Source organism: Macaca nemestrina, chromosome 20, assembly GCF_043159975.1.
Source record: "Macaca nemestrina isolate mMacNem1 chromosome 20, mMacNem.hap1, whole genome shotgun sequence".
In the NCBI taxonomy this organism is placed as follows: Eukaryota; Metazoa; Chordata; class Mammalia; order Primates; family Cercopithecidae; genus Macaca; species Macaca nemestrina.
In genome coordinates, this window is record NC_092144.1 from 46,018,118 (window position 1) to 46,042,535 (window position 24,418).

Genomic DNA, 24,418 nt, shown 5'->3' on the forward strand with positions numbered 1-24,418 from the left:
AATTTGTTCACTATATTTTGTTAGAAGAAACAAGTAAATTTCAAAACAATTGTTATATAACCCTGTTCTGAATGGAAAAATCCTATATGCCTATATCCATGCACTTATTCATAAATGAGGTGAAGTTATTTGGAATAAAATGTTCAAAGTGCTTACTTTAACCTTTTTTTAATATTCTCCAATCTGCTGAATTAAGAATCTACTAATTTTACAATGAGAGAAATCTGCTTTGAGAGCAGAAAAAAAAAAAAAAATAAAAGGAGATATGTGTATGATACCTGGATTGCAATGTTGAAATGGTCTGAATTCTGGCTGAAGAGACCCAAACTTTCTTCATAGACATTCCGGAGCACTAATTCAAATACTGTCTCAAAGGTCCTAAATCTAGAATCCTAAGATTTTATACACAATGAGTTCCTCTTCTCAGTTGCCTCTCATTTACCTGGACACAGAACTCCTGTTAACCTCTTCACGAACTGTTGCTCCAAGAAGGAAATCACATCTGGTCTGGACATAAATTAATAGGGTAATTAATAATAAATCCTTCACATAGGCAAAGAAATGGAATTTTGGTCTGATGTGGCTATGGAGAATTGAGACAGTTCCTTAATCATCAAGCAGAAAGAAGTTTAGAAAGTATTCTGAAGGATTAGGGTGATAACACTTTATAAATAACACAGGAGAGACGCCCATTTCCACCTAGAAATCTTAAACCGGTCCTTCAGAAAATAATCTAAGAACCCTGAAGATTCCCTAATCAATCAGGGTGAAGAAAGTAAGATGTTCCCAGAATACAGAATTTGAACTGGAAAGGGGAAAACATGTAAAAAGGGAGACCCGGCTGGCCGCAGTGGCTCACGCCTGTAATCCCAACACTTTGGGAGACCAAGGCAGGCAGATCACCTGAGGTCAGGAGTTTGAGACCAGCCTGGCCAACTTGGCGAAACCCCATGTCTACTAAAAATACAAAAATTATCCGGGCATGGTGGTGGGCACCTGTAGTCCCAGCTACTCGGAAGGCTGAGGCAGGAGAATCGCTTGAACCTGGGAGGCAGAGGTTGCAGTAAGCCGAGATCGCACCACTGCATTCCAGCCTGGGCGACAGAGTGACACTTGCTCTCAAAACAAAAAAAGGGGAGACCCAATTGGCTAGTTAAATGTATGTAGGTGTTGTTATATCACACCCCTGAATAAATTCCTCTGATTTGGGGGAATGTGTGTCAGTCATCTGTACTCCACTCAGAAGTCAGTGCCACATTCCTGAGTCTACATACCCGTGAAATGACAGGAACCCGTGTGCCCATAAGGTCCTGGAGGGGAATGTAAAGTTGGTCAAGACATGGGAGCTAGACAGCAAGGAAAAGAAATTTCAAAGGGAAGTTAGTAGTCAAATTACCAACTATCCATGTAATATAATACTAAGACAAATGCAAAGTTGTAGAAAATAGTTAAGGATAAGGAATCTTTTCAAGATACTATTCAGAGAAATCACTTTACAAAACAGGTTGAACAATACAATTATATCAATATGGTCATTTTAAAAGTCTGGAAAGTTAAACACCTGTTTCAGTTATCTATTGCTATATAACCACTTCAAAAGTTTATGGCTTAAAACAAAAAATAATTAGCTCATTATTTGCGGGGGTTGGCAATTTGGGCTTGGCTTGCCTGAGTGGGTCTTCTGCTGATCATATTCATGTGACAGCTGTCAGCTGTTGGCTTGGTGGAGGCTGGATGGTCCAAGATGGTCTCCCTGAAATACCTGGCCTGTTACTCACTGGACTTCTCTCTCCAAGAGATCTTTAATCCTCAAGTAAGCTGCTCTTAGCCTTCAGTCATGGTGGTCTCAGGGCAGGAAAAGGGGAAGAGAAAAAGCTGCACGACTTCCTGAAGCTTTGTCTCAGAAGTCTCACAATATCACTTCCACCACATTCTATTGGTCAAAGCATTTCACAAGGCCCTGCCTAATAGTAACCAAACCACTGACTAGCATTTCAGGAGGAGAAAAAAACACTCCCTTTCTGAAAAACAAAAAGAGAACAAAAATAGAAAATACAACAAAACTTCCTTGACCTTGGTTTTAAGATATGCTCAGCAATGGTTCCCTTTCCTTGGGGCTCTTAGAGAACCTCAAGGCAAGGGAGAAGGGGAAAGGAAAGGGGTAAGGAATCATGAGACATCAGACCTTTCTTGGAACCCAGACTGGCTAAACTGGAAAAAATTATTCCCACCACACAAGCTCTCATCATCTACCATACACATACTCAGATGGAAGTAAAAGGGAGATGGGAATACTGATAATCCTTCTTAATATTCAAGGGAAAGGCCAGGGTCACTGATTCCCAGGACTGGGGACTTTCTCTAAATTCACATAAGTCTCCCGGGGAGACATCTCTGGGAATGATGTGGTTCACATGGAACCTGACCTCTGGGAGTTCCCAAGGGAGATCATCTGAGGAAGGAATCCTACTCCTAGGCTCTCCCCATCACGTCTTCCCAGAACTCTGCCTGAGAGACACTTACAAAGCCTCGTTCCAAAAACAGGTCTGTGCTTTTTCTGTTTGCAGATTTTACTCCACCACTCGATTATCCCTTCCCTTTTACGGCTATTTCACTGCAGCTGGGGTCTATACAGCTATAAAGCAGGAGAAAAAAGTAAGCTGGGAACTCAGAGATGCAGAGCCCAAGAAACAATCAAGTCTAAAACTGCCACATAGGTGGGGACTCTACCAGGATCCCGTGTTAAACACCAGGCTGAGAACTGGGGACGGGGATGCCCTGAGAAGACAACGCGGGCCATGCTTCATTGCAAGATGACTCTGATTAACATAGGCATCATCGTAGTCCTCACAGGCACATGGGGGAGATCTTCGACAGACCCCTTAGTCCCAACATTAAACACAGCACTGCAGAAATGAAGCTTTACCCGTTACACACACACCACCACAGACTTAAAGGTTCTTCCATCACACTAGGCCACACTGTCACGATGGGAGGTCTCAAACCCTACAGTGTCACACACCCCACATGACAGCCGACCACAGCCACCCAAAGGTCCCGCATCCGAGCAGGGACAGGAACACAATCACGCACCTGTTGCAGCCTCCTCGCCGCACACACAGCCGCCTTGTCCTGGCGTCAAACACGCACACACGCATACACAGGTCCGAGCTACGGCCCTGCACACCCCGTCTGCGTCCCGGGAGCCCGGGGCTTCCTCACTTTGAGCGCCGCCCGCACCCCAGCCATGCACTATGAGAACTTGGAAGGGGAACCTGAGATCAAAGTTCGAAAACGGCCCGGGAGCCTGTGGGAAATGTAGTCCAAGGCCGGTAATGCCCGGATGTGGAGAAGGCGCGCGTAACCGGTGGCCCGCAGGAATGCGCCGCGGAGACACCTGGGAGTCGCCCTCCGCGCGGGAGTACGCATGTGCAGACGCCCGGCCGGCGACCGAAGGTGAGGCTGGTTGGTCGGGTGGTGGGACCCGTAGGGAAAGCTGAGAAGGCAGGAGGGAACCTGGGCTGGGGAAAGCAAGAAGGGAAGAGGAGCAACCTGGGACGAGGAGTTGACGGGAGGAAAGTGCGAGTCCGGGCCCCGGAGAAGGCTGGGAGAGAAGCAGGAACCAGAGCGCGGGCCGGGGAGTGCCTGAAGAAGGGAACCGGTTGCCCGAGGTGGGGGTGAGCTCCGCAGTGGCAGGAATTTCGTCTGATTTTCGTCCCCCGGCTCCTGGAGCACGGCCTGGCATACAACAGGCGCTCCGTATGTGTGTGGCTTTTCGTACCTGTCCTGTGTGTTGTGGTAGGGGAATGTGTTATTCTGCGTGACGTTGTGGAACTGGTTGTTTATGAAAGTGATGCGGTCCCTGCGTGTCTTAAGTTTTAACTTAAATTAGGTGCGAGTCGATTTGTGTTTGAGCCTGTGTCCGACTTCGGAGAGGCGACAGTGAGAGCATTGTGAGTGAAAGGTTGTTACTTTTTGTAGAAGTATAAGTTCAGCGAAATTGTGCACGACGTGGGGGCCTGTGGGATTATGACTATGTAGTGGGTGATACAGCTATGAATATGCCTAATTTTTAAAGTACTTTGTGTGCACGACCTATGGTGACTGTGAATGTAGCACACTGTGCGACTTAGGTGGAGTGCTTGAGAAACCGAGTGCTGACTAAAGTATGCATTGTTTAGATTGATTTCCGAGTGTTGGGCATTTTATATATGCCTATAGAATTTGAGTCTGGTAATTAGACAAGTAAAATAGTGATTTTTTTTTTAAATGGAGAGGAAGAGGCAAAATAATTTTCAGAGGGTAAGATTGGACCCATGCGCGGTGGCTCACGCCTGTAATCCCAGCACTTTGGGAGGCTGGGGCAGACAGATCACCTGAGGTCAGAAGTTTGACCAACATGGTGAAACCCCGTCTCTACTAAAAATATAAAAATTAACTGGACATGATGGCGCATGCCTGTAGCCCCAGCTACTCGGGAGCTGAGGCAGGGGAATCGCTTGAACTCGAAGGTGAAAGTTGCAGTGAGCCAACCACTGCACTCCAGCCTGGGCGACAGAGCAAGACTCCCTCCCTCCCCCTCCAAAAAAGATCATTTATTGGGAAAACCTGGTATTGACTGATGACTGATATGCTTAAATGAATAGAACACCACTGGGACCAGTATTTTAAAGATTAAAAAACTGTATCTCATAACTGTCACTCTCAAAATTCCTATTTGGGGGTGTGTGTGTGTGTGTGTGTGTGTGTATGTATATATATATATTTGTAGTTTTTATTTTTTTGCTGGATGAATTTCTTCTGCTGGAAGCCTGCAATGTGAAGGGATACATGATTAGTTTCTTCTCTAATTCCCCAACCTTTATTTTTTCTCCTCTTTACTCCCTATAGGTAGTCTTCAGCTCTCATGGATTGGGAGCTAATGAGAAGACAGAAGTCAGAGACAAGAAGAGACTAACATGACCGATACCGCTATAATTTAGTGTAAGTCATCTTTTACCTTCCAAGAGAACCTGCTGCTTGGAACCTCCAGATAGGCTTCCCTTCTCATGGACATAGCCTCTTCTCCAGCTGCTGCCCCAGTGCTTCCTCTGGGCATGCAGTGGCCCACCCACTCTGGTGGGTGGGTTTGTCCAGTCAGTCCTCTTTGATAGGACCCAAGACAACCCAGACAGCCTCCACCCATGGGGTCTTCACCTAATGCTAAGGTGAGAATTAGCCACCTCAGTCACTTTGCCTTCCCAAATCCTAGAAACATGTACATTTTTGCCAAGAATTCTCTCACCACTTTGGTTCCTGGTGGACTCAGGGTCTGAGGGACCGCTTTGTGTTGTAAAGAAGGGAGAATCACTCACGTTTTTCCCCCTGGAAAAACACTGTTTTAAAAATAACAATCTCTTAAAAATATATTTTCTTCTCTCTTCTCTCAGCCTCTCCACCCTCCTAAAGGAGGAGTTTAATGATAGCCGAATTTTACACTCAACAGCTGTGTAAGATCCTGTTCTGAAATGAAGTTCTCTTAGAATTTTGTTTCATTCACCATCTTTGGGATGTCAGCTGAGGCTGAGGCAGAAAGACTTCTAAGTTTGCATCCTATTAAAAATGAACAGTGATAACGATTAGAAAACTCAGGGTTGTTGGAAAAAACATTAACAAATCAATAGGGTTTGTATGTGGAAAGTATGGGGGAAAAAGACTTTATTTACAGTGGTCATCAAAAATAAGGGATACAAAGGAAGTGACTTTACTAATTACATGATATGTCATTAAAAAGCACATCTTAAAATAAGACTTTGGGTGGGGCACGGTGGCTCATACCTGTAATCCCAGCACTTTGGGAGGCTGAGGTGTGTGCACTGCTTGAGTCCAGGAGTTCAAGACTAGCCTGGGCAACTTAGTGAAACCCTGTCTCTACAAAAATACAAAAATTAGCCAGGCGTGGTGGCACGTGCCGGGTGGCTAGCTACTCAGGAGTCTGAGATGGGAAGATCACCTGAGACCAGGGAAGTCAAGGCTACAGCGAGCCATGATCACACCACTGCTCTCCAGCCTGGGCAACAGATTGAGACCTTGTTTCAAAACAAAACAAACTATAAAACCCTTAGGAAAAAACACATAGGCATACATCTTAATGATCTTAAATTTGGCATGCATGCTTTTGGAGTTACTTTCCTGGTGATTGAAATGTTCTAAAATTAGATTGTGGATGATTGTTCATTATGATGGTCTGTGAATATACCAAAAACCATTGAATTGTATACTTTAGATGAGCGAATTTTATGGTGTGTAAATTATATCTCAATGCTGTCATTTGAAAAATCTTGGCTAGGCCACCTCTGCAATGTGTAACTGAGCAAGCCGTGAGTGTCTCCTATGTTAGTCATGTTAGTCAATTTCAGGTATAATGGGACCTACCTCACTCAGGGTTTTTGTGAGGGTCATTGGATCTACATCACAGGGAATTATTTTGGAAAGTGTAAAGAAATAATTGAATTCCAACTATCCAAGAGAGGGAAACTGGGTGAATTAACCAAGTACAGTGCTACTGAGAAGTATTATGCAGCCATGAAAAGGGATCAATTGCATGGATTTATGGAGAAGGGCCTCCAGGATACTTCGGATTTTTTTGTTTTTTTGTTTTATTTGTTTCTGAGACAAGGTCTCACTCCATTGCCCAGGCTGGAGTGCAGTGGTTTGATCATGGTTCACTGCAGCCTCGACCTTCCTGGGCTCAGGTGATCCTCCCACCTCAGCCTCCCAAGTAGGTGGGGCTACAGGCATGTACAACCATACCTGGCTAATTTTATTTTTATTTTTTTGTACAGTTGGGGTCTTGCTGTGTTTCCTAGGCTGGTCTTGAACTCCTAGGCTCAAGTGATCTGCCCACCTTGGCCTCCTCAGGTGCTGGGATTATAGGCATGAGCCACCTTGCCTGGCCTCCAGGATACTTCGTTAGTGACAAAAGCAATAGAGAATATCATATTCTATCTTTTATCTAAGTTTTCAGCTTATCCTTTCATTATTTTAATATAAGCAAATGTATATATTTGCATTTTTTTAAACTCATGTCACCACCATCACCCAAATTTAAAAAGAAAACAAAAACAGAACACTTCTAGCCCCCATCCAGTTACCCTGGCACAAAAATAACCTCTGTTCTAATTTCATCTCATATAAAAGGAGTCATGCAGAATGTAACCTTTTGAGTCTGGCTTCATTCAGTAAGGATGTTGCAATCAGTAAGCTATAGCTGGGACTACAAGTACATGCCACCTTCATTCAGTAAGGATGTTGCAATCAGTAAGCTATAGCTGGGACTACAAGTACATGCCACCTTCATTCAGTAAGGATGTTGCAATCAGTAAGCTATAGCTGGGACTACAAGTACATGCCACCATGCTGGCTAATTTGTGTATTTTTACCTTGTAGAGAGAGAGTCTCACTATGTTGCCCAGACTGGTCTCGAACTCCTGAACTTACGAGATCCTCCTGCCTTGTCCTCCCAAAGTGCTGGGATTGCAGGCAGGAGCTCAGTTCAGTTGCATGTTGCAATTCATTCATATTATTGCATGTATCATTGCTTCATTCTTAGTACAAAGTAGTATTCCACTGTCTGGATGGATCAGGATGGATCACAGTCGGTTTCCATTGATTATCCATTTGTCCAATTATCCATTGATGCACACATGGGTTGTTTCCAATTCTGAGGTGCTTATGAATAAAACTGCTGTGAACATTCACATTCGGGTCTTTTTGTGGATACATGTTTTTGTTTGTCGTGGATAGATACTCAGGAGTGGTATTGATGGGTGGTTTAAACAATTACTTTAAAATGGTATCTTTACATGGAATAGTTTGGCCTCTTGATTGTGGTGGTGGTGACACAAATCTAAATGCGTGATAAAATGGTAAAAACATGCACATAATGAGTACATGGAAAATTAGTGATATCTGAAAGAAGTTGGCGCATTGTGTAATGACAATTTTCTAATTTTTTATTTTTATTTTTTTAGAGACAGAGTCTTGCTCTGTTGTCCAGATTGAGGTACAGTGGCACAGTCATAGCTCATTGTAGCCTCAAACTCCTGGGCTTAAGTGACCCTCCCGCCTCAGCCTCTTGAGTAGCTAAAAGTGTACACACCATCATGCTGGCTAATTTGTGTATTTTTATTTTGTAGAGACAGAGTCTCACTATGTTGCCCAGGCTGGTCTCAAACTCCTAAGCTCATGCAGTCCTCCTGCCTTGTCCTCCCAAAGCGCTGGGATTACAGGCATGAGCTACCTACTGTGCCCAGCCAGTTTTCTGATTTTGACCGTGTGCTATGGTTATGAAGATGTGACCATTGTGGAGAAGCTGGATGAAGGGTAAATGAGACCTCTCTGCACTATTTTTGCAAGCTTCTGTGGATCTATAATCATTTCAAAATAAAAAAAATAAATTTTAAAAAGAGCCTGCTGCAAGACTGAGAAGTGCCTATGGTGTCTGATTCCCTGTTGTTGGGCATGAATTCTATTTCCTACTCTAGGCACTTTTGGACAAAGCCATGCAGAATATCTTATCCCATACCTGCCCCTGTGAGCTGCTTACCCTTTCTCAAAGTTTCCAGCAACACTGGGAGTGGGCGGGATGTGGTGGTTCACACCTATAATCCCAGCACTTTGGGAGGCCAAGGCAGGAAGATCACTTGAGCCCAGGAGTTGGAGACTAGCCTAAGCAACATAGTAAGACCCCGTTTCTTTAAAAAAAAAAAAAAAAAAAAAAAAAGCCAGTCTTGATGGTGTGCGCCTGTAGCCCCAGCTACCCAGGAGGCTGAGATAGGAGGATCATTTGAGCCCAGGGAGGCTGACACTGCAGTGAGTGGTGATGGTGCCACTGCCCTCCATCCTGGGCAACAGAGTGAGACCCTGTCTCAAAAACAAAAAAATTAAAATTAAAAAATAATTAGCTGGATGTGGGTGGTGCATGCCTATGGTCCCTGCTATGCAGGAGGGAGAATTGCTTGAGCTGAGGAAGTCGAGGCTGCAGTGAGCCATGATCATGCCACTGCATTCTAGCCTAGGCAAAGAGTGAGACCCTGTCTCAAAAATAAAATAAAAGTAAGACTTGAATAAAAGGACAGGAAGACACAACATGATAAAATGTCAAAACTTCCTAACATTTCATGGATTTCCATTAAAATTTTAATAAAAATGTTTGAACTTTCTAGCATTGTTAAGAGAAAATAAACACCAGAAATTCTGAGAGAGAAAAACTGTCAGGGAAGTAGCCCTCGTAGATACTAAACTGTTTTAAAACTGATAACTGTAAGGTGATCCTAGCAGTTAAATGAACAGTTCAGTGGAAATAAGTATAAAGCTCAGGTCTACTTAGATATATTAAAGGGAATAAAATATGTGATAAAAATGGCAGTTTTGATGAGTGAAGGAAATACAGATTGTGGAGTACCTTGTGATACCAAACTAGATGGGCAAAGTATTTTTATTTTTATTTTTATTTTTTATTTATTTATTTTTTTTTGAGACAGAGTTTCATTCTTGTTGCCCAGGCTGGAGTGCAGTGGCGCACGATCTTAGCTAACCGCAACCTCCACCTCCCAGGTTCAAGTAATTCTCCTGCCTCAGCCTCTGTAGTAGCTGGGATTACAGGCATGTGCCACCACGCCCAGCTAATTTTGTATTTTTAGTAGAGACAAGGTTTCTCCATGTTGGTCAGGCTGGTCTCGAACTCCCAACCTCAGGTGATCTGCCTGCCTCAGCCTCCCAAAGCACTGAGATTATAGGAGTGAGCCATCGCGCCCAGCCTAATTTTTAAAATTGTATTTTTACATGGAAAAAAACAATCAAATGAGAAACTATAAAAAATTATTTGGGGCTGTGCACAGTGGCTCACGCCTGTAATCACACGTAGGAGGAGCACATGAGGCCAGGAGTTTGAGACCAGCCTAAGCAACATTGCAAGACCTCATCTCAAAAGAAAGCAATAATTTAAAAAATTAGCCAGTCATGGTGTTGTGTGCCTTTCGTCCTAGCTACTTGGGAGGCTGAGACAGAATTGCTTGAGCTCAGGAGTTTGAGGGTGCAGTAAGCCAGAATAGTGCCACTGTACTCCAGCTTGGATGGCAGAGTATGACCCTGTCTCTAAAAAAGAAAAATTATTTGGAACTCCTACCACAAAAGTAAAGGATTAATTTCCTTCCTTTAAAGAAGTCTAGCAACATTTCAGAAAATAAAAATAATAGAAAATGAAATAAATGATGAGACCACAGATAAGAAGCTAAAAGCGTTCTTTAAACTTATGAAAAGAAGCTTATTGTTCATGGTAAGAAAACTAGAAACTAGAACCACAATTTACATGTGTTAGACAAGCATAGAAAAATTTGTATCAGTAGTATTCCTTGGTGTGGAATGACAGGTATTCTCATATATTGCTGGCAGTACTATAAATGGTACAGCCTTAATGGAGAGCAGCTTGGAAGTAGTTAATAACAATAGGCTGACTAGGAGGGAAAAGGTAGTGCGTGAGGGGAGATGAGCTTGTCCAAAATCCATCCTGCTGCCCCAAAAGCCTGTATCTCTGGCCTTGGGGATAAAACGGGATTTGCCTAGCTGGTTCTCCCCTCTATGTGGCATGTTCAGAGTGAACAAGGATCAATACAAGGGAAATGGAGGCAATTTTAATAGAATTATAAGAGCTGCGAGGCACATGTGGTTTCACGTGGCTTTTTTTTGTCTCGGCTTTGCCTCTTTAGGAACTGCCTCTTTTCTAAAGAGGACCCCAAAGGAAGGACTGGTCATCTCTTTCATATCTCAAAACCATGGCTCAGGTAAGGCGATGGTTTCTCTCTCCTTTCTGAAAGTTTTTTTTTTTTTTTTTTTAAAGGATATTTGGGTATATGTCTGTCTTGTCCTACATCCTCCTGCCTATCTTTCCCTTCAGAAAACTGGTCCTCCCTTTTTCCCATATTGGTTAGATATGACTCTATCTTCCACAAATGCTCCCAATTTTAACCAGTGTTCACACGTTAAGTGAATATATCAAGCCAGGTATGGTGGCTCACACCTGTAATCCCAGCACTTTGGGAGGCTGAGGCAGGAGAATTGCTTGAGCCCAGGAGTTCAAGACCAGCCAGCCTGGGCAACATAGAGAAATCCTTGTCTCCACCAGAAATAAAAATAAAAAAAAAATTGGCCAGGTGCAGTGGCTCATATCTGTAATCCTAGCACTTCAGGAGCCGAGGTGGGTGGATCACCTGAGGTCAGAAGTTTGAGACCAGCCTGGCCAACATGGTGAAATGCTGTCTCTACTAAAAATACAAAAATTAGCCGGGCTTGGTGGCAGGCGCCTGTAATCCCAGCTACTCAGGAGGCTGAGGCAAGAGAACTGCTTGAATCCGGGAGGCAGAGGTTGCAGTGAGTGAAGATTACGCTGCTGCACTCCAGCATAGGTGTCAGAGTGAGACTCTGTCTCAAAAAAAGAAAAAAATTAGCCCAGTGCAGGTGCAGTGGCATGCGCCTGTGGTCCCAGTTATTTGTGAAGCTTAGGTGGGAGGATAGCTTTAACCCAGAGGTCAGGTCTACAATGAGCCATGATCATGTCACTGCACTCCAGCCTGGATGACAGAACAAGACTCTCTTTATTAAAAAAGAAAAAAAAAGGCTGGGCGCTGTGGCTCAAGCCTGTAATCCCAGCACTTTGGGAGGCCGAGACGGGCGGATCACGAGGTCAGGAGATCGAGACCATCCTGGCTAACCCGGTGAAACTCTGTCTGTACTAAAAAAATACAAAAAACTAGCCGGGCGAGGTGGCGGGCGCCTGTAGTCCCAGCTACTCGGGAGGCTGAGGCAGGAGAATGGCGTAAACCCGGGAGGCGGAGCTTGCAGTGAGCTGAGATCCGACCACTGCACTCCAGCCTGGGCGACAGAGCGAGACTCCGTCTCAAAAAACAAACAAACAAAAAAGGCCGGGCGCGTTGGCTCACGCCTGTAATCCCAGCACTTTGGGAGGTCGAGGCGGGCGGATCACAAGGTCAGGAGATCGAGACCCTGGTGAAACCCCGTCTCTACTAAAAATACAAAAAATTAGCCGGGCATGGTGGCGGGCGCCTGTAGTCCCAGCTACTCAGGAGGCTGAGGCAGGACGCCACTGCACTCCAGCCTGGGGGACAGAGCGAGACTCCGTCTCAAAAAAAGAAAAAAAAAATAGTATATCATTCACCATCTCCTCTCTCAGTCTTCTTCCAGAAGCTATGCAGGGACAAAAATGCATTTCCTTGAATTAAATGAAAATGTATTACTGAACGAACCCGTCTTGTGTAGATTTAAAAAAAATACGACTTTATTGCATCCACAGACTGGAGTCTAGATAGTAATGAAATTGACAGAATTTATATAGAATCAGTAAGTAGCAAGAAGTCTTGTGTTGAGGCTTTGAGGATGGAAATATGATTGACAACTTGTACAAAGAACTGAGAATCTTGTGTTTCTCCTCTATCTTCAGTTTTGCTCACAGCTGCTAACAATTTCTAAAAATGTGTGGCCTTCCAATAACACCTGCTTAGTATATTAATTCTAGATTTATTTCTGTTTTCACATTTCTTCCAATTTTATGTTTGGATGTAGAAGTAAATATATTTGTATAGACTGCCATACTAAACTAGAAGTGTAAGTCTTAAAATATTCTGCTTCTGGTTTCAAAGACACTACTCTTTCTTGTTTCACTCAGAACATTTATCTTCGTATCTGGACTTCTTAAATACTGGTGTTCTCTGTATTCTGTATCGGTTCTCTTCTATTTACACTCTTCTGTTCACTATCTACCACTATTATTCTAATGATGCTCATGTAATTTTAATTCTAAACCTCTGTCTTTTTTGATGGATAGTCAAAATTATATATCCAGCCTCCAGCAAGATATCACCACCTACATGTTCCACAGATCCTTCATGCACATGTCTGAGATTCACCTCATTGTCTCCTTCTGCCCATTCTATCCTTTTGTTTTTTCCAGTCTGGTTAGGGCCCCAACCCCTACCCATCTGCTGATACAGCCAACATGAGTTAAAATCTCCCATTCACTGCAAAACCATTGAGTGGCAAATTCTGTTCCTCTTACCACAGTTCCCTCCATCCTCCACTGATAATGTCTTTATTTGGATTCCTCTCTCATAGTGGTCACTTGTCTTCCCATTTAACATCTTCACTTATTTTCTACTTCTCCAAGGGCTCACCCCAGGGCTTGCTTACATATTTTTGTTTTCTGTGCTTTTGTGTTTAACTTTTTATCATGGTAAAATATACATAACAGAGAGCTTACCGTTTTAACCATTTTTAAGTGTATAATTCAAAGCCATTAAGTACGTTCACAAGTTGTGTAACTGTCACCACTATCTATTTCCAGAACTGTTTTTCTTCATTTCACTTAGAAATTCTGTACTAGTAACACTAAACAGTTACTCCCCATTTTATTCTTTATAGCATCAGATGGAAGGTGCCTTAGAGGAATATATAGACATTTCATTAGAAGACAAGAAAATGTTAAAATGCTTATAACAGTTTAAATACAAGAATAATAATCATTAATGCTAATAGAGTTTTCCAATTCATGAACATGATGCACATCTCCTTTTATTTAGATCTTCCTTAAATTCTCTCAGTAATGTTGTTGCTTTCAGTGTACTAGTCTTGTAAATATTTTTTATATCCTTGGATTTTTTTTTAATGCTGCTGTAAATGGTGTTCATTTTTATTTAAATTTCCCACTGTTTATTACTAGTTTGTGAAAATGCAATTGATTTTTTTATCTTGACCTGCAACCTTTCAAAACTCCCTTATTCTAGTAATTTTTTTTTTTTTTAATAGATTCTTAGGATTTTCTACATGGACAATCCTATCATATGTGAATAATGACTGTTTTCTTTTTTTCTAATCTATATATTCTCTTCATTTCTGTCTTTCCTTACTACATTGTCAAGAACCTCCAGTACAATGTTGAGTAGAAGTTCTAAGAACAGACATTCTTGTTTTGTGCCCAACTTAGGCGAAAGGCATTGTTTTTCATTATTAAGTTTGATATTAGCTATAGGATTAGGATTTTTTTTTTTTCTTTTTCTTTTTTCCTTGAGACAGAGTTTTGCTCTGTCATCCAGGCTGGAGTGCAGTGGTGGATCTCAGCTCACTGCAACCTCCGCCTCCCAGGTTCAAGAGATTCTGGCATGTCAGCCTCTCATGTTGCTGGGATTACAGGCATGCACCACCATGCTGGCCTAATTTTTGTATTTTTAGTAGAGACGGAGTTTCACCATATTGGCGAGGCTGGTCTCGAACTCTGGCCTCAAGTGATCCGCCCGCCTTGGCCTCCCAAAGTGTTGAGATTACAGGCGTGAGCCACCATGTCCGGCTTGAATTTCTTTTTAAATGAAGACATTCCAGTTAGCTGATAGTTTTTATCATGAATGAGTGTTACATTTTCTCAAAAGTTTTTCTGGGCCAGGTGCAGTGGCTCATGCCTGTAATCCTAGCACTTTGGGAGGCCAGGGCAGGTGAATCACTTGAATCAGGAGTTCAAGACTGGCCTGGGCAACATACAAAATACAGAAAAAATTATCTGGGTGTGGTGGTGGGCACCTGTAATCCTAGCTGCTCGGGAGGCTGAGATAGGAGAATTGCTTGAACCCAGGAGGTGGAGGTTGCAGTGAGCCGAGATCGTGCCACTGCACTCCAGCCTGGGCAACAAAGAGCAAAACTCCGTCTCAAAACAAAACAAAAAACAAAAAAAGTGTTTCTTCATTTATTGGTTTTTCACATTATATGGCTATTACTATAATGAATTATATTGATTGATTTTTGAAATGTTAAATGTAGTTGTCCTGGGATAAACTCCACTTGGTCATGATATAATACTTTTGTATATATTGCTTCATATGTTAATTTGATTCATATATAAAGCAATATATAGCTTTATATATGAATATGATGAATTTGCTAATATGTTGTTACTGATTTTTCTTATCTGTGGTTCATAATGGATCTAATGTATGTTTTTCTGTTTGATGTCAGGGTAATGCTATCTCATAAATGAATTGAGATGTATTCTCTCCTCTTATTATTTTCTGAAAGAATTTATGTACAATTGGTATTGTTTCTTCTTTAACATTTGTTAGAATTCACTGTGAAGCCATCTATCTGACTTGGAGATTTCTTTGTGGAAAGATGTTTAACCAATAGTTCAATTTTTGTAATAGAATGAAGACTGTTCAGGTTATCAGTTTTTCTTTTAATTCAATGAGCTTTTGTAGTTTGTGACTAGGAATTTTGTTCAGTTCATCTAAGTTGTAAAATGTATTGGCTCTTTTGTTGCTCTTTTTATCCTTTTAATGTTTGTATAATCTGTAGCAATACCCCTTTTTAATTCTTGTTATTGATGATTTGTATCTGTCACTTTTTTTTTGGTTCATTGGCTACAGATATATCAACATAGTTGATCTTTTCAAAGTACCACACCAGCTTTTAGTTTCATTGATTTCTTCTAGTATTTTTGTTTCCTCATTTCTCCTCTTTTATTTTGTATTTCCTTTCTCTCTCATGACTTTGGGTATAATTAGCTCTTCTTTTCGAATTCTTACATAGATGGAAGTGTATATTGAGTTAAGACATTTCTTTTTTTCTAATAGAAGCTTTAAATGCTGTAAATTTCCCTGTAAGCACTATTTAAAGGGCTCCCAACAAATTTTGACATGTTGCATTTTCTTATTCAGTTGAAAATATTTTCTAATTTTCTCAGGTTTGTTTTTTACCCATTGGTTATTTAGAAATGTGTTTAATTTCCAAATATTTGGGGATTTTCCAGATAGCTTCCTGTAACTGGTTGTAGTTTAATTCTGTTGCAATCACAGCAGAGTCTATATGATGTCTTCCTAAATTTATGAAGACTTCTTTTATAGCACAGAGTACAGTTTAATTTGGTCAGTGTTCTCTGTGCCCTTGTAAAGAGTGCATATTCTTACGTTGTTGGGTGTATCCTGTAAATATCAGTGAGATTAAATTGGTTGATTGTGTTGAAAGTTTTCTGTATTCTTATTGTTCTTCAGTCTGTTACAGCAATGACCGAAGGAAGAAAGTTGAAATCTTCTATTATAACTAAGCTTTGTTTTTAGATGCGTTTATATTTAGGATTGTTGTGTCCTGTCGTGAATTCATCCTGCCCTATTATTATGAAATGCTTTAATTAATCCCTGATAATATTCTGAATAATATTGTCCTGAGATCTATTTTGATTAATATTTTTATAGCTATTCTAACTTTCTTATGATTGTATGATGTCTTTGTTCTTTGTGCTGCTATAACAGAATGCCTGAAACTGGATAATTTATGAAGAACAAAACTAAATTTTCTCACAATTCTGGACCCTGGGAAGTCCAAGATGAAGATTCAGGCAGGTTTGGGTGTCTAGTGGTAGTAACAACAGATTACACATTGAAGAAAGAAAAGATCAGTGTTCTCTGCTTCCAAGATGGCACCTTGAGGCTGTGTCCTCACATGGCAAAAGTACAAGCCAGCCACATGCTACATGAAGCCCCTTTTACAAGGGCCTTAATCCCATTCACAAAGGGAGAAACCTTAATGACTGGCCTAATGGCGTATTAAAGGCCCTACTTCCTTCCACCTCAGCCTCCTGAGTAGCTGATACTACAGGCGTGTACCACCACGCCCAGCTAATTTTTCTATTTTTTTCAGAGACAGAGTTTCACCATGTTGCCTAGGCTGGTCTTGAGCTTTTGGGTTCAAGCAGTCTGCCTGCCTTGGCCCCCCCAAAGTGCTAGGATTATAGGTGTGAGCCACAGTGCCTGGAATACACCTGAATTTTAGAGGGGACACATTCAAACTATAGTATATGATATACCTGATTTCCATCCTTTTTTTTTTGTTTTTTTTTGTTTTTTTTTTTTTGTTTTTTGTTTTTTTTTTTTTTTGAGACGGAGTCTCGCTCTGTGGCCCAGGCTGGAGTGCAGTGGCCAGATCTCAGCTCACTGCAAGCTCCGCCTCCTGGGTTTTATGCCATTCTCCTGCCTCAGCCTCCCGAGTAGCTGGGACTACAGGCGCCCGCCACCTTGCCCGGCTAGTTTTTTTTTTTTTTTTTTTTGTATTTTTTGGTAGAGACGGGGTTTCACCGTATTAGCCAGGATGGTCTCGATCTCCTGACCTCGTGATCCGCCCATCTCGGCCTCCCAAAGCGCCTGGCCCCGTTTTTGTTTTTAGAGATAAGAGTCTCAGTCTGTTGCCCAGGCTAGAGTGCAACAGACTCAAACTCTTCCCTCTAAAAACAAAACAAAAAAAAAACAAGAAAAAGCTATGCATGATCATAGCTCACTGCAACCTCAAACCCCTTGACTCAAGTGATCTGCCCACATTGTTCTCCCAAAGGTCTGGGTTTACAGGTGTGAGGCACCGCCCCGGCCTGTTTGTTCGACTCAGGGACACTGCTGGGCTGTTTGTGCTTCCCCTTCCTTGTGCTATGGCCTAGAAAATGCTTTTAGGCAATAAGCTGGGACAATTATAGGGCTTACTTTGTTTACCTCTCGCAAAGATCACCATTCTGTGCTGTCAACTGGTCAGTGCTTCAAGCATTAATATATTTCTGTTGTTTAATATATTTTTATAATTTTTTTAGTTGTTTATGGTAGGAGGGAATTTCTCATAGCAGTTAATTCTTCTGACATGAAAGGAAGTCAGAAATATCTGTTTGTTTTATTGGGCAGTTAACTTGACTGAACTCAAACTTCAGACTATTCCTTACGATTGGTGGCAGCTTGAATCCCTACTTTATTTCTTTTATTTTTTTTACCAGGCTGCTTGGTTCTGACCCATGCATGCCTAATTGAGTTAGGTATCAGCCGAAGATGTTAACAAAGTTTATTCAGTGTCTTTTCTCCAACTCCCACATTCAGTTTCATAGGATTTCTCCACTTTCTTTCCAGCTGTTGTTGTTGCCCTGAGTTCTGTCCTTTGCTTCTTCAAGTAAGGCAGGCCATGAGTTCCCACCTGAATTGCATTTGCCACACATGGTGTCTACAAGGGACCTGCCCCCAGGCCACAAGTAATATAAATTGCTAATTGTCCCATTGCTCTTCTGTTCTTCCAAGTGTAGACCCCCCCCACTCCAGTCTGTCTGTTTGAGACACTTTGCAGTGCCTTCAGATAGTTATTTTTATATTTTATCCAAGATTAACATTGTCATTTTCAGTAACATAGTCAAATAAAAGCTACTTTGCCATTCTCTAAAGCAGAGTTTGTATTTTTTAATCAACTTAATAAATACTCATTTTAAGCATATAGTTAATGAAGCTTGGAAGTATATAGCTCTACATAATCACCACAACAATCAAGATTACAGAATTTTCATTACTCCAGAAGTTGCCTCATGTGCCATACAGTTAGTTGCTCCACTGCCAGCTCCAGCTTCAGTGGTCATGTATCTGCCTCCGTCACTATAGTTTTGCTTCTGGAATTTCATAAAAATGGAATCATAGAATATATAGCTTTTTGGGAGGTTGGCTTACTTAACTCAGGTAATGTTTTTGAAAGTCACTTTTTAATGTTTTTGAAAGTCAGAAAAGTAATGTTTCTGTATGTCATTACACCCCTGTATTGCTCAGTATTTTTCCATTGTGTGAATATACTACAATTTGTTTATCCAGTCACCTGTATTTCTTTTGAGTAAATACCTAGGTTTGGAATCTGTGGGTTATGTGGAAAGTGTTTGTTTAACTTTATCAGAGGCCGGGCGCGGTGGCTCAAGCCTGTAATCCCAGCACTTTGGGAGGCCGAGACGGGTGGATCACGAGGTCAGGAGATCGAGACCATCCTGGCTAACACGGTGAAACCCCGTCTCTACTTAAAAAATACAAAAAAAATTAGCCAGGCGAGGTGGCGGGCGCCTGTAGTCCCAGCTACTCGGGAGGCTGAGGCAGGAGAATGGCGGGAACCCGGGAGGCGGAGCTTGCAGTGAGCCGAGATCGCGCCACTGCACTCCAGCCCGGGCGACAGAGCGAGACTCCGTCTCAAAAAAAAAAAAAAAAACTTTATCAGAAACTGTGAACTCAAAGCAGTTGTGTTGTTTTATTTCCCATGATCAAATGCATGAGAGTTCTAATAGCTCCACATATTTTCTGGATACAATTCTTTTGTCATATAAAAGGACTATGAATATCTTCTCTCAGTCTGTGACTTGATTTTCTTATTTTCTTAATGGTGTTTTTCAAAGCCGAAGTTTTTCATTTTATGAAATTCAATGTTTTTAAAATTTTATGATTCATGCTTTTTGTATTAAATTTAAATTTGTAAGTCTCTCTCAGCTTGCATCTGCAAATTTTGATGTTTTTATTTAGTTGGAAATATTTTCTGAAAATTTCCTTTTTGATTATCCTTTGACCCCGAATTATTAATAGTTACTTAGAAGTATATTGTTTAGTTTTCAAACATTTGGGGCTTATCTAGACATCTTATTTTTATTGAGATTTAATTTACTTTCACTGTTGTCAGAGAACATATTCCATATGAATTTGTCTTTACTCTATTGAGACTTGTTTAGGTTCCACCTTGGTGAGTAGTCTGTTTGCTCTTGAGAAGGGTATGTATTGTAAAATTACTGAAAGTGCTTTTCTATAAATGTCAAATGGGTTTAGATGGTTGGTAGTATTCTTTTTTTTTTTTTTTTTTTTTTGAGACGGAGTCTCGCTCTGTCGCCCAGGCTGGAGTGCAGTGGCCAGATCTCAGCTCACTGAAAGCTCCGCCTCCTGAGTTTACGCCATTCTCCTGCCTCAGCCTCCCGAGTAGCTGGGACTACAGGCGCCCGCCACCTCGCCCGGCTAGTTTTTTGTATTTTTTTTTTAGTAGAGACGGGGTTTCACCGGGTTAGCCAGGATGGTCTCGATCTCCTGACCTCGTGATCCGCCCGTCTCGGCCTCCCAAAGTACAAGGATTACAGGCTTGAGCCACCGCACCCGGCCTAGTATTCTTTATATATTCTGGCTGTTTACAGATTTACCCCCTTTGGTTTGTTTCTTTCAGTTGCTGACAAATATTAACATCAACTATGATTTTGGACTTTAAAAAATCTCATTTTACTTTTGTCAAGTTTTGCTTAATGTATTTTGGAACTATTTAATTAGGTGACTATACATTTATGACTGTAACATCTTCCAGATGTATTTGTTCTTTATTACTATGAAATGTCCTTCTTTGTGGCTAGTAGTAACACTCCTCTAGTTGAAATCTGTTTTGTCTGATATTTCTGTAGCCACTTCAGCTTGTATTTGTATGTCTTTTTAGTGGTTAGTGTTTCTCTATCTTTTTTCATCCTTTTACTTTCAGCCTATTTGTATCTTTGTTTTTTTAAAATAAGTCTCTTGTAGACAGAATGAATATATTTGAGTCTTTTTTTTTTTTTTTTTTTTGAGACGGAGTCTCGCTCTATTGCCCGGGCTGGAGTGCAGTGGCGCAATCTCAGCTCACTGCAAGCTCCACCTCCTGGGTTCACACTATTCTCCTGCCTCAGCCTCCTAAGTAGCTGGGACTACAGGCACCTGCCACCACGCCCGGCTAATTTTTGTTTTTTTGTATTTTTAGTAGAGATGGGGTTTCACCATGTTAGCCAGGATGGTCTCGATCTCCTGACCTTGTGATCCACCTGCATCAGCCTCCCAAAGTGCTGGGATTACAGTCATGAGCCACCACGCCCAGCCAAGTCTTTTTTTTTTTTCTTTTTTTCTGAGACAGGGTCTTACTCTGTTGCCCAGGCTGGAGTGCAGTGGTGCAGTCAATGCTCACTGCAGCCTTGACCTCCTAGGCTCAAGTAATCCTCCTATCTCAGCCTCCCAAGTAGCTAGGACCACAGGCATGTGCCACCATACCTAGCTAATTTTTTTTTTTTTTACTTTTTTTTGGGAGTCAGAGTCTCATTCTGTCGCCCAGGCTGGAGTGAAGTGGCACAATCCTGGCTCACTGCAGCCTCTGCTTCCTGAGTTGAAGCGATTTTTGTGCCTCAGCCTCCGGAGTAGCTGGGACTATGGGCATGCATCTCCACTTCCAGCTAATTTTTGTATTTTTAGTAGACATGGGGGTTTCACCATGTTGGCCAGGCTAGTCTTGAACTCCTGACCTCAAGTGATCTGACTGCCTTGTCCTCCCAAAGTGCTGGGATTACAGGGGTGGGCCATCACGGATGCCCAGCGCCTAGGTAATTTTTTTTTTTTTTTTTTTGTAGACACAGGGTCTCACTATGTTACCCAGGCTGCTTATGAACTCCTGGGGTGAAGTGATCCTCCCACCTTGGTCTCCCAAACTGTTGGGATTACAGCTGTGAGCCACCACACGCAGCCTATTTGAATCTTGCTTTCATAGACACTGATAATCTCTGCCTTCTCATTGGAGTGTTTAGTCCATTTACATTGAATACAAGTAAAGGTATAGTTGCATTTAGGGCAGTCATTTTTGCCATTTGTTTTATGATTGCCTAACTTGTTTCGTTTTGCATTTCAATTTTTTTTTTTTTTTTTTTTTTTTTTTTGAGATAGAATCTTGTTCTGTCCCCAGGCTGGAATACAGTGGTGCCATCTCAGCTCACTGCAACTTCTGCCTCAGCCTCCCTAATAGCTGGGACTATAGGTGTGCACCACCACACTCAGCTAATTTTTGTATTTTTGGTAGAGACAGGGTTTTGCTATGTTGGTCAGGCTGGTCTCAAACTCCTGGGCTCAGGTCATCCGCCAGCCTCGGCCTCCTAAAATGCTGGGATTACAGGCCTATTTTTTTTTTTTTGAGACGGAGTCTCGCGCTGTGTCACCCAGGCTGGAGTGCAGTGGTGTGATCTCGGCTCACTGCAAGCTCCGCCTCCCAGGTTCACGCCATTCTCCTGCCTCAGCCTCCGAGTAGCTGGGACTACAGGCGCCCGCCACCACGCCCGGCTAGTTTTTTGTATTTTTAGTAGAGACGGGGTTTCACCATGTTAGCCAGGATGGTCTCGATCTCCTGACCTCGTGATCCACCCGTCTCAGCCTCCCAAAGTGCTGGGATTACAGGCTTGAGCCACCGCACCCGGCCTACAGGCCTATTTTTTAGAGCAGTTTTAAGTTCATGTCCAAACTGAACAGAAAAAGAGAAAGATCTTATATACTTATTCCCTGCACACACACAGTATCTCTCACTATCAGTATCTGGCACCAGAGAAGTCCATTTGTACAAACGCTGGAGCTACATTAACACGTTATTGTCACCCAAAATTTATAGTTTACATTAGGGTTCACTGTTGATATTGCTATTGTGGGTTTTGACAAATATATAATGGCATATATTCACCATTATATTATCTTACAAAACGGTTTCACTGCCCGGAAAATCCTCTTTGCTCTGCCTGTTTATCCCTCCCTCCCTGCTACCCCCTGGAAACCACTGATCTTTTTACTCTCTCCAAAATGTTGCCTTTTCCAAAATGCCATATGGTTAGAATCTGGAAGGCTATATACCATGTAGCCTTTTCAGAGTGGCTTCATTCACTTGGTAATATGCATTTAAATTCCACCTAACCTGTTTTTGCTTATCTATTCCTGCATTCTGTTGTATTTTGTGTCAGTCACATACGTTTTAATGATTCATTTTCATTCCTCTGTTACCTTTTTAGTTATGCATTTGCATTTTTTGCGTGATTGCCCTAGGATTACAGTATGGATCTTCAACTTATCAGGATTTTCTTAGGGTTAATGTTAAATTAGTTATGGTAAAAATACATCAATCTTGCCACATTATAGTTTCATTTATTAATACCTGTCTTTTACTTTTTTGTTTGCCATGCATATGATATTTATGTTTGTAATAAATGGTATTGGAATGTTTATTTTAAGTCAAGGTTCTATAGTCCACAGGCCAAATCCAGCCTATTTCAAACCTATTTTGTACAGATTGTGAGCTAAGAATTGTCTTTGCGTACGGGCGCGGTGGCTCAAGCCTGTAATCCCAGCACTTTGGGAGGCCGAGACAGGTGGATCACGAGGTCAGGAGATCGAGACCATCCTGGCTAACACGGTGAAACCCCGTCTCTACTAAAAAATACAAAAAACTAGCCAGGCGAGGTGGCGGGCGCCTGTAGTCCCAGCTACTCGGGAGGCTGAGGCAGGAGAATGGCGTAAACCCGGGAGGCGGAGCTTGCAGTGAGCTGAGATCCGGCCACTGCACTCCAGCCTGGGCGACAGAGCGAGACTCCATCTCAAAAAAAAAAAAAAAAAAAAAAAAAAAAAAGAATTGTCTTTGCATTTGAAACGTTTGAAAACATTTACAAGAAAAAATATTTCTGACACACTAAAACTTCATGAAATTTAAACATTAGTGTCCATAACTAAGTTTTATTGAAACACATCTTTGCTCATTTATTTACATATTATCTATGGTTGCTTTCGTGCTAAAATAGCAGAGACATTCCCTGACTGCTGCTTGAAATAGTTGTATCTTGTAAAGAAGAAAGGAAATGAATATTTATACTCTTAAAATTTTTCTTATTTTCTTCATACCTTCTTAAAGACCTTAGTGTTATTTTTACCTTAAGCCTGAAGAATTTCCTATAGGCCCCACTCCCCCGCCTTCCCCCGCCCCAGAGATGGAGGTCTTACTTTGCTGCCCGGGGTGATCTCAAACTCCTAGCTTCAAGCAGTCTTCCTACCTCAGCCCCGCAAAGTGCCCAGATTACAGAAGTAAGCCACCATGCCCGGCCTGTTAGCATTTTTGATGGTGCAGTCCTGCTGGTGATGAATTCTCTAGGTTTCATCTGAAAATATTTTGATGTTGCCTTCATTTTGAATGTATCGTTTGCTGCATGTGGAATTCTTGGCTATGTAGCAGGTTAATTAGGATTTGGCTAAGTGTGGTTTTCTTTGGTGTTTATCCTTTTAGGGTTAAACTCTTTGAAGATGTAAATTAAAAGTTCTTGCCAAATTTGGATGTGTTAGGCCATTATTTCCATAAAATTTATTTATGCCCTTTCTTTTTCTCTCCCCATTCTGGGACTCGAATTATATCCATGTTGGATTTTTGAATATGACCCACAGATCTTTGTGAGTCTGTTCATTTTTCATGATTCTTTTTTTCTTTCTGTTCAGATTACTTACTTTCTCTTGGTTAATTTACATGGATACTGATTCCGTATTTCTGCTCTGCTATTGAGCTTATCTAGTTAATTTTTTATTTCAGTTATTTCTTTGAATACATTTAGAGCAGCTACTTTGTAGCCTTTGTTTTTTTTTTGTTTTTTTGCAAAATCCAACATCAGGGCTCACTAGGAGTTAGTGTCTGTGATTGTCTTTAGTGACTATAGGTCTTATTCCCCCACTCCTTTTTGTTTTGTTTTGTTTTGTTTGCATGTTTAGTAATTTTTGCT

At 41.6% G+C, this 24,418-nt stretch overlaps 1 protein-coding gene across 12 annotated transcripts in view; it reads left to right on the plus strand.

The window, feature by feature from the left end:
- Nucleotides 1-24,418, plus strand: part of LOC105495460 (zinc finger protein 567) — a 57,880-nt gene that overhangs the window by 18,835 nt on the left and 14,627 nt on the right. For 2 of the 12 annotated variants that reach the window (XM_011765062.2, XM_071086425.1), the window contains exons 2-3: nucleotides 4,891-4,983; nucleotides 10,749-10,823. In XM_011765062.2, coding sequence (XP_011763364.1) covers nucleotides 10,815-10,823 — 9 coding nt within the window. In that variant the 5' untranslated portion in view covers nucleotides 4,891-4,983; nucleotides 10,749-10,814. The other 10 variants (XM_071086429.1, XM_071086427.1, XM_071086430.1 and 7 more) reach the window with 10 other exon arrangements.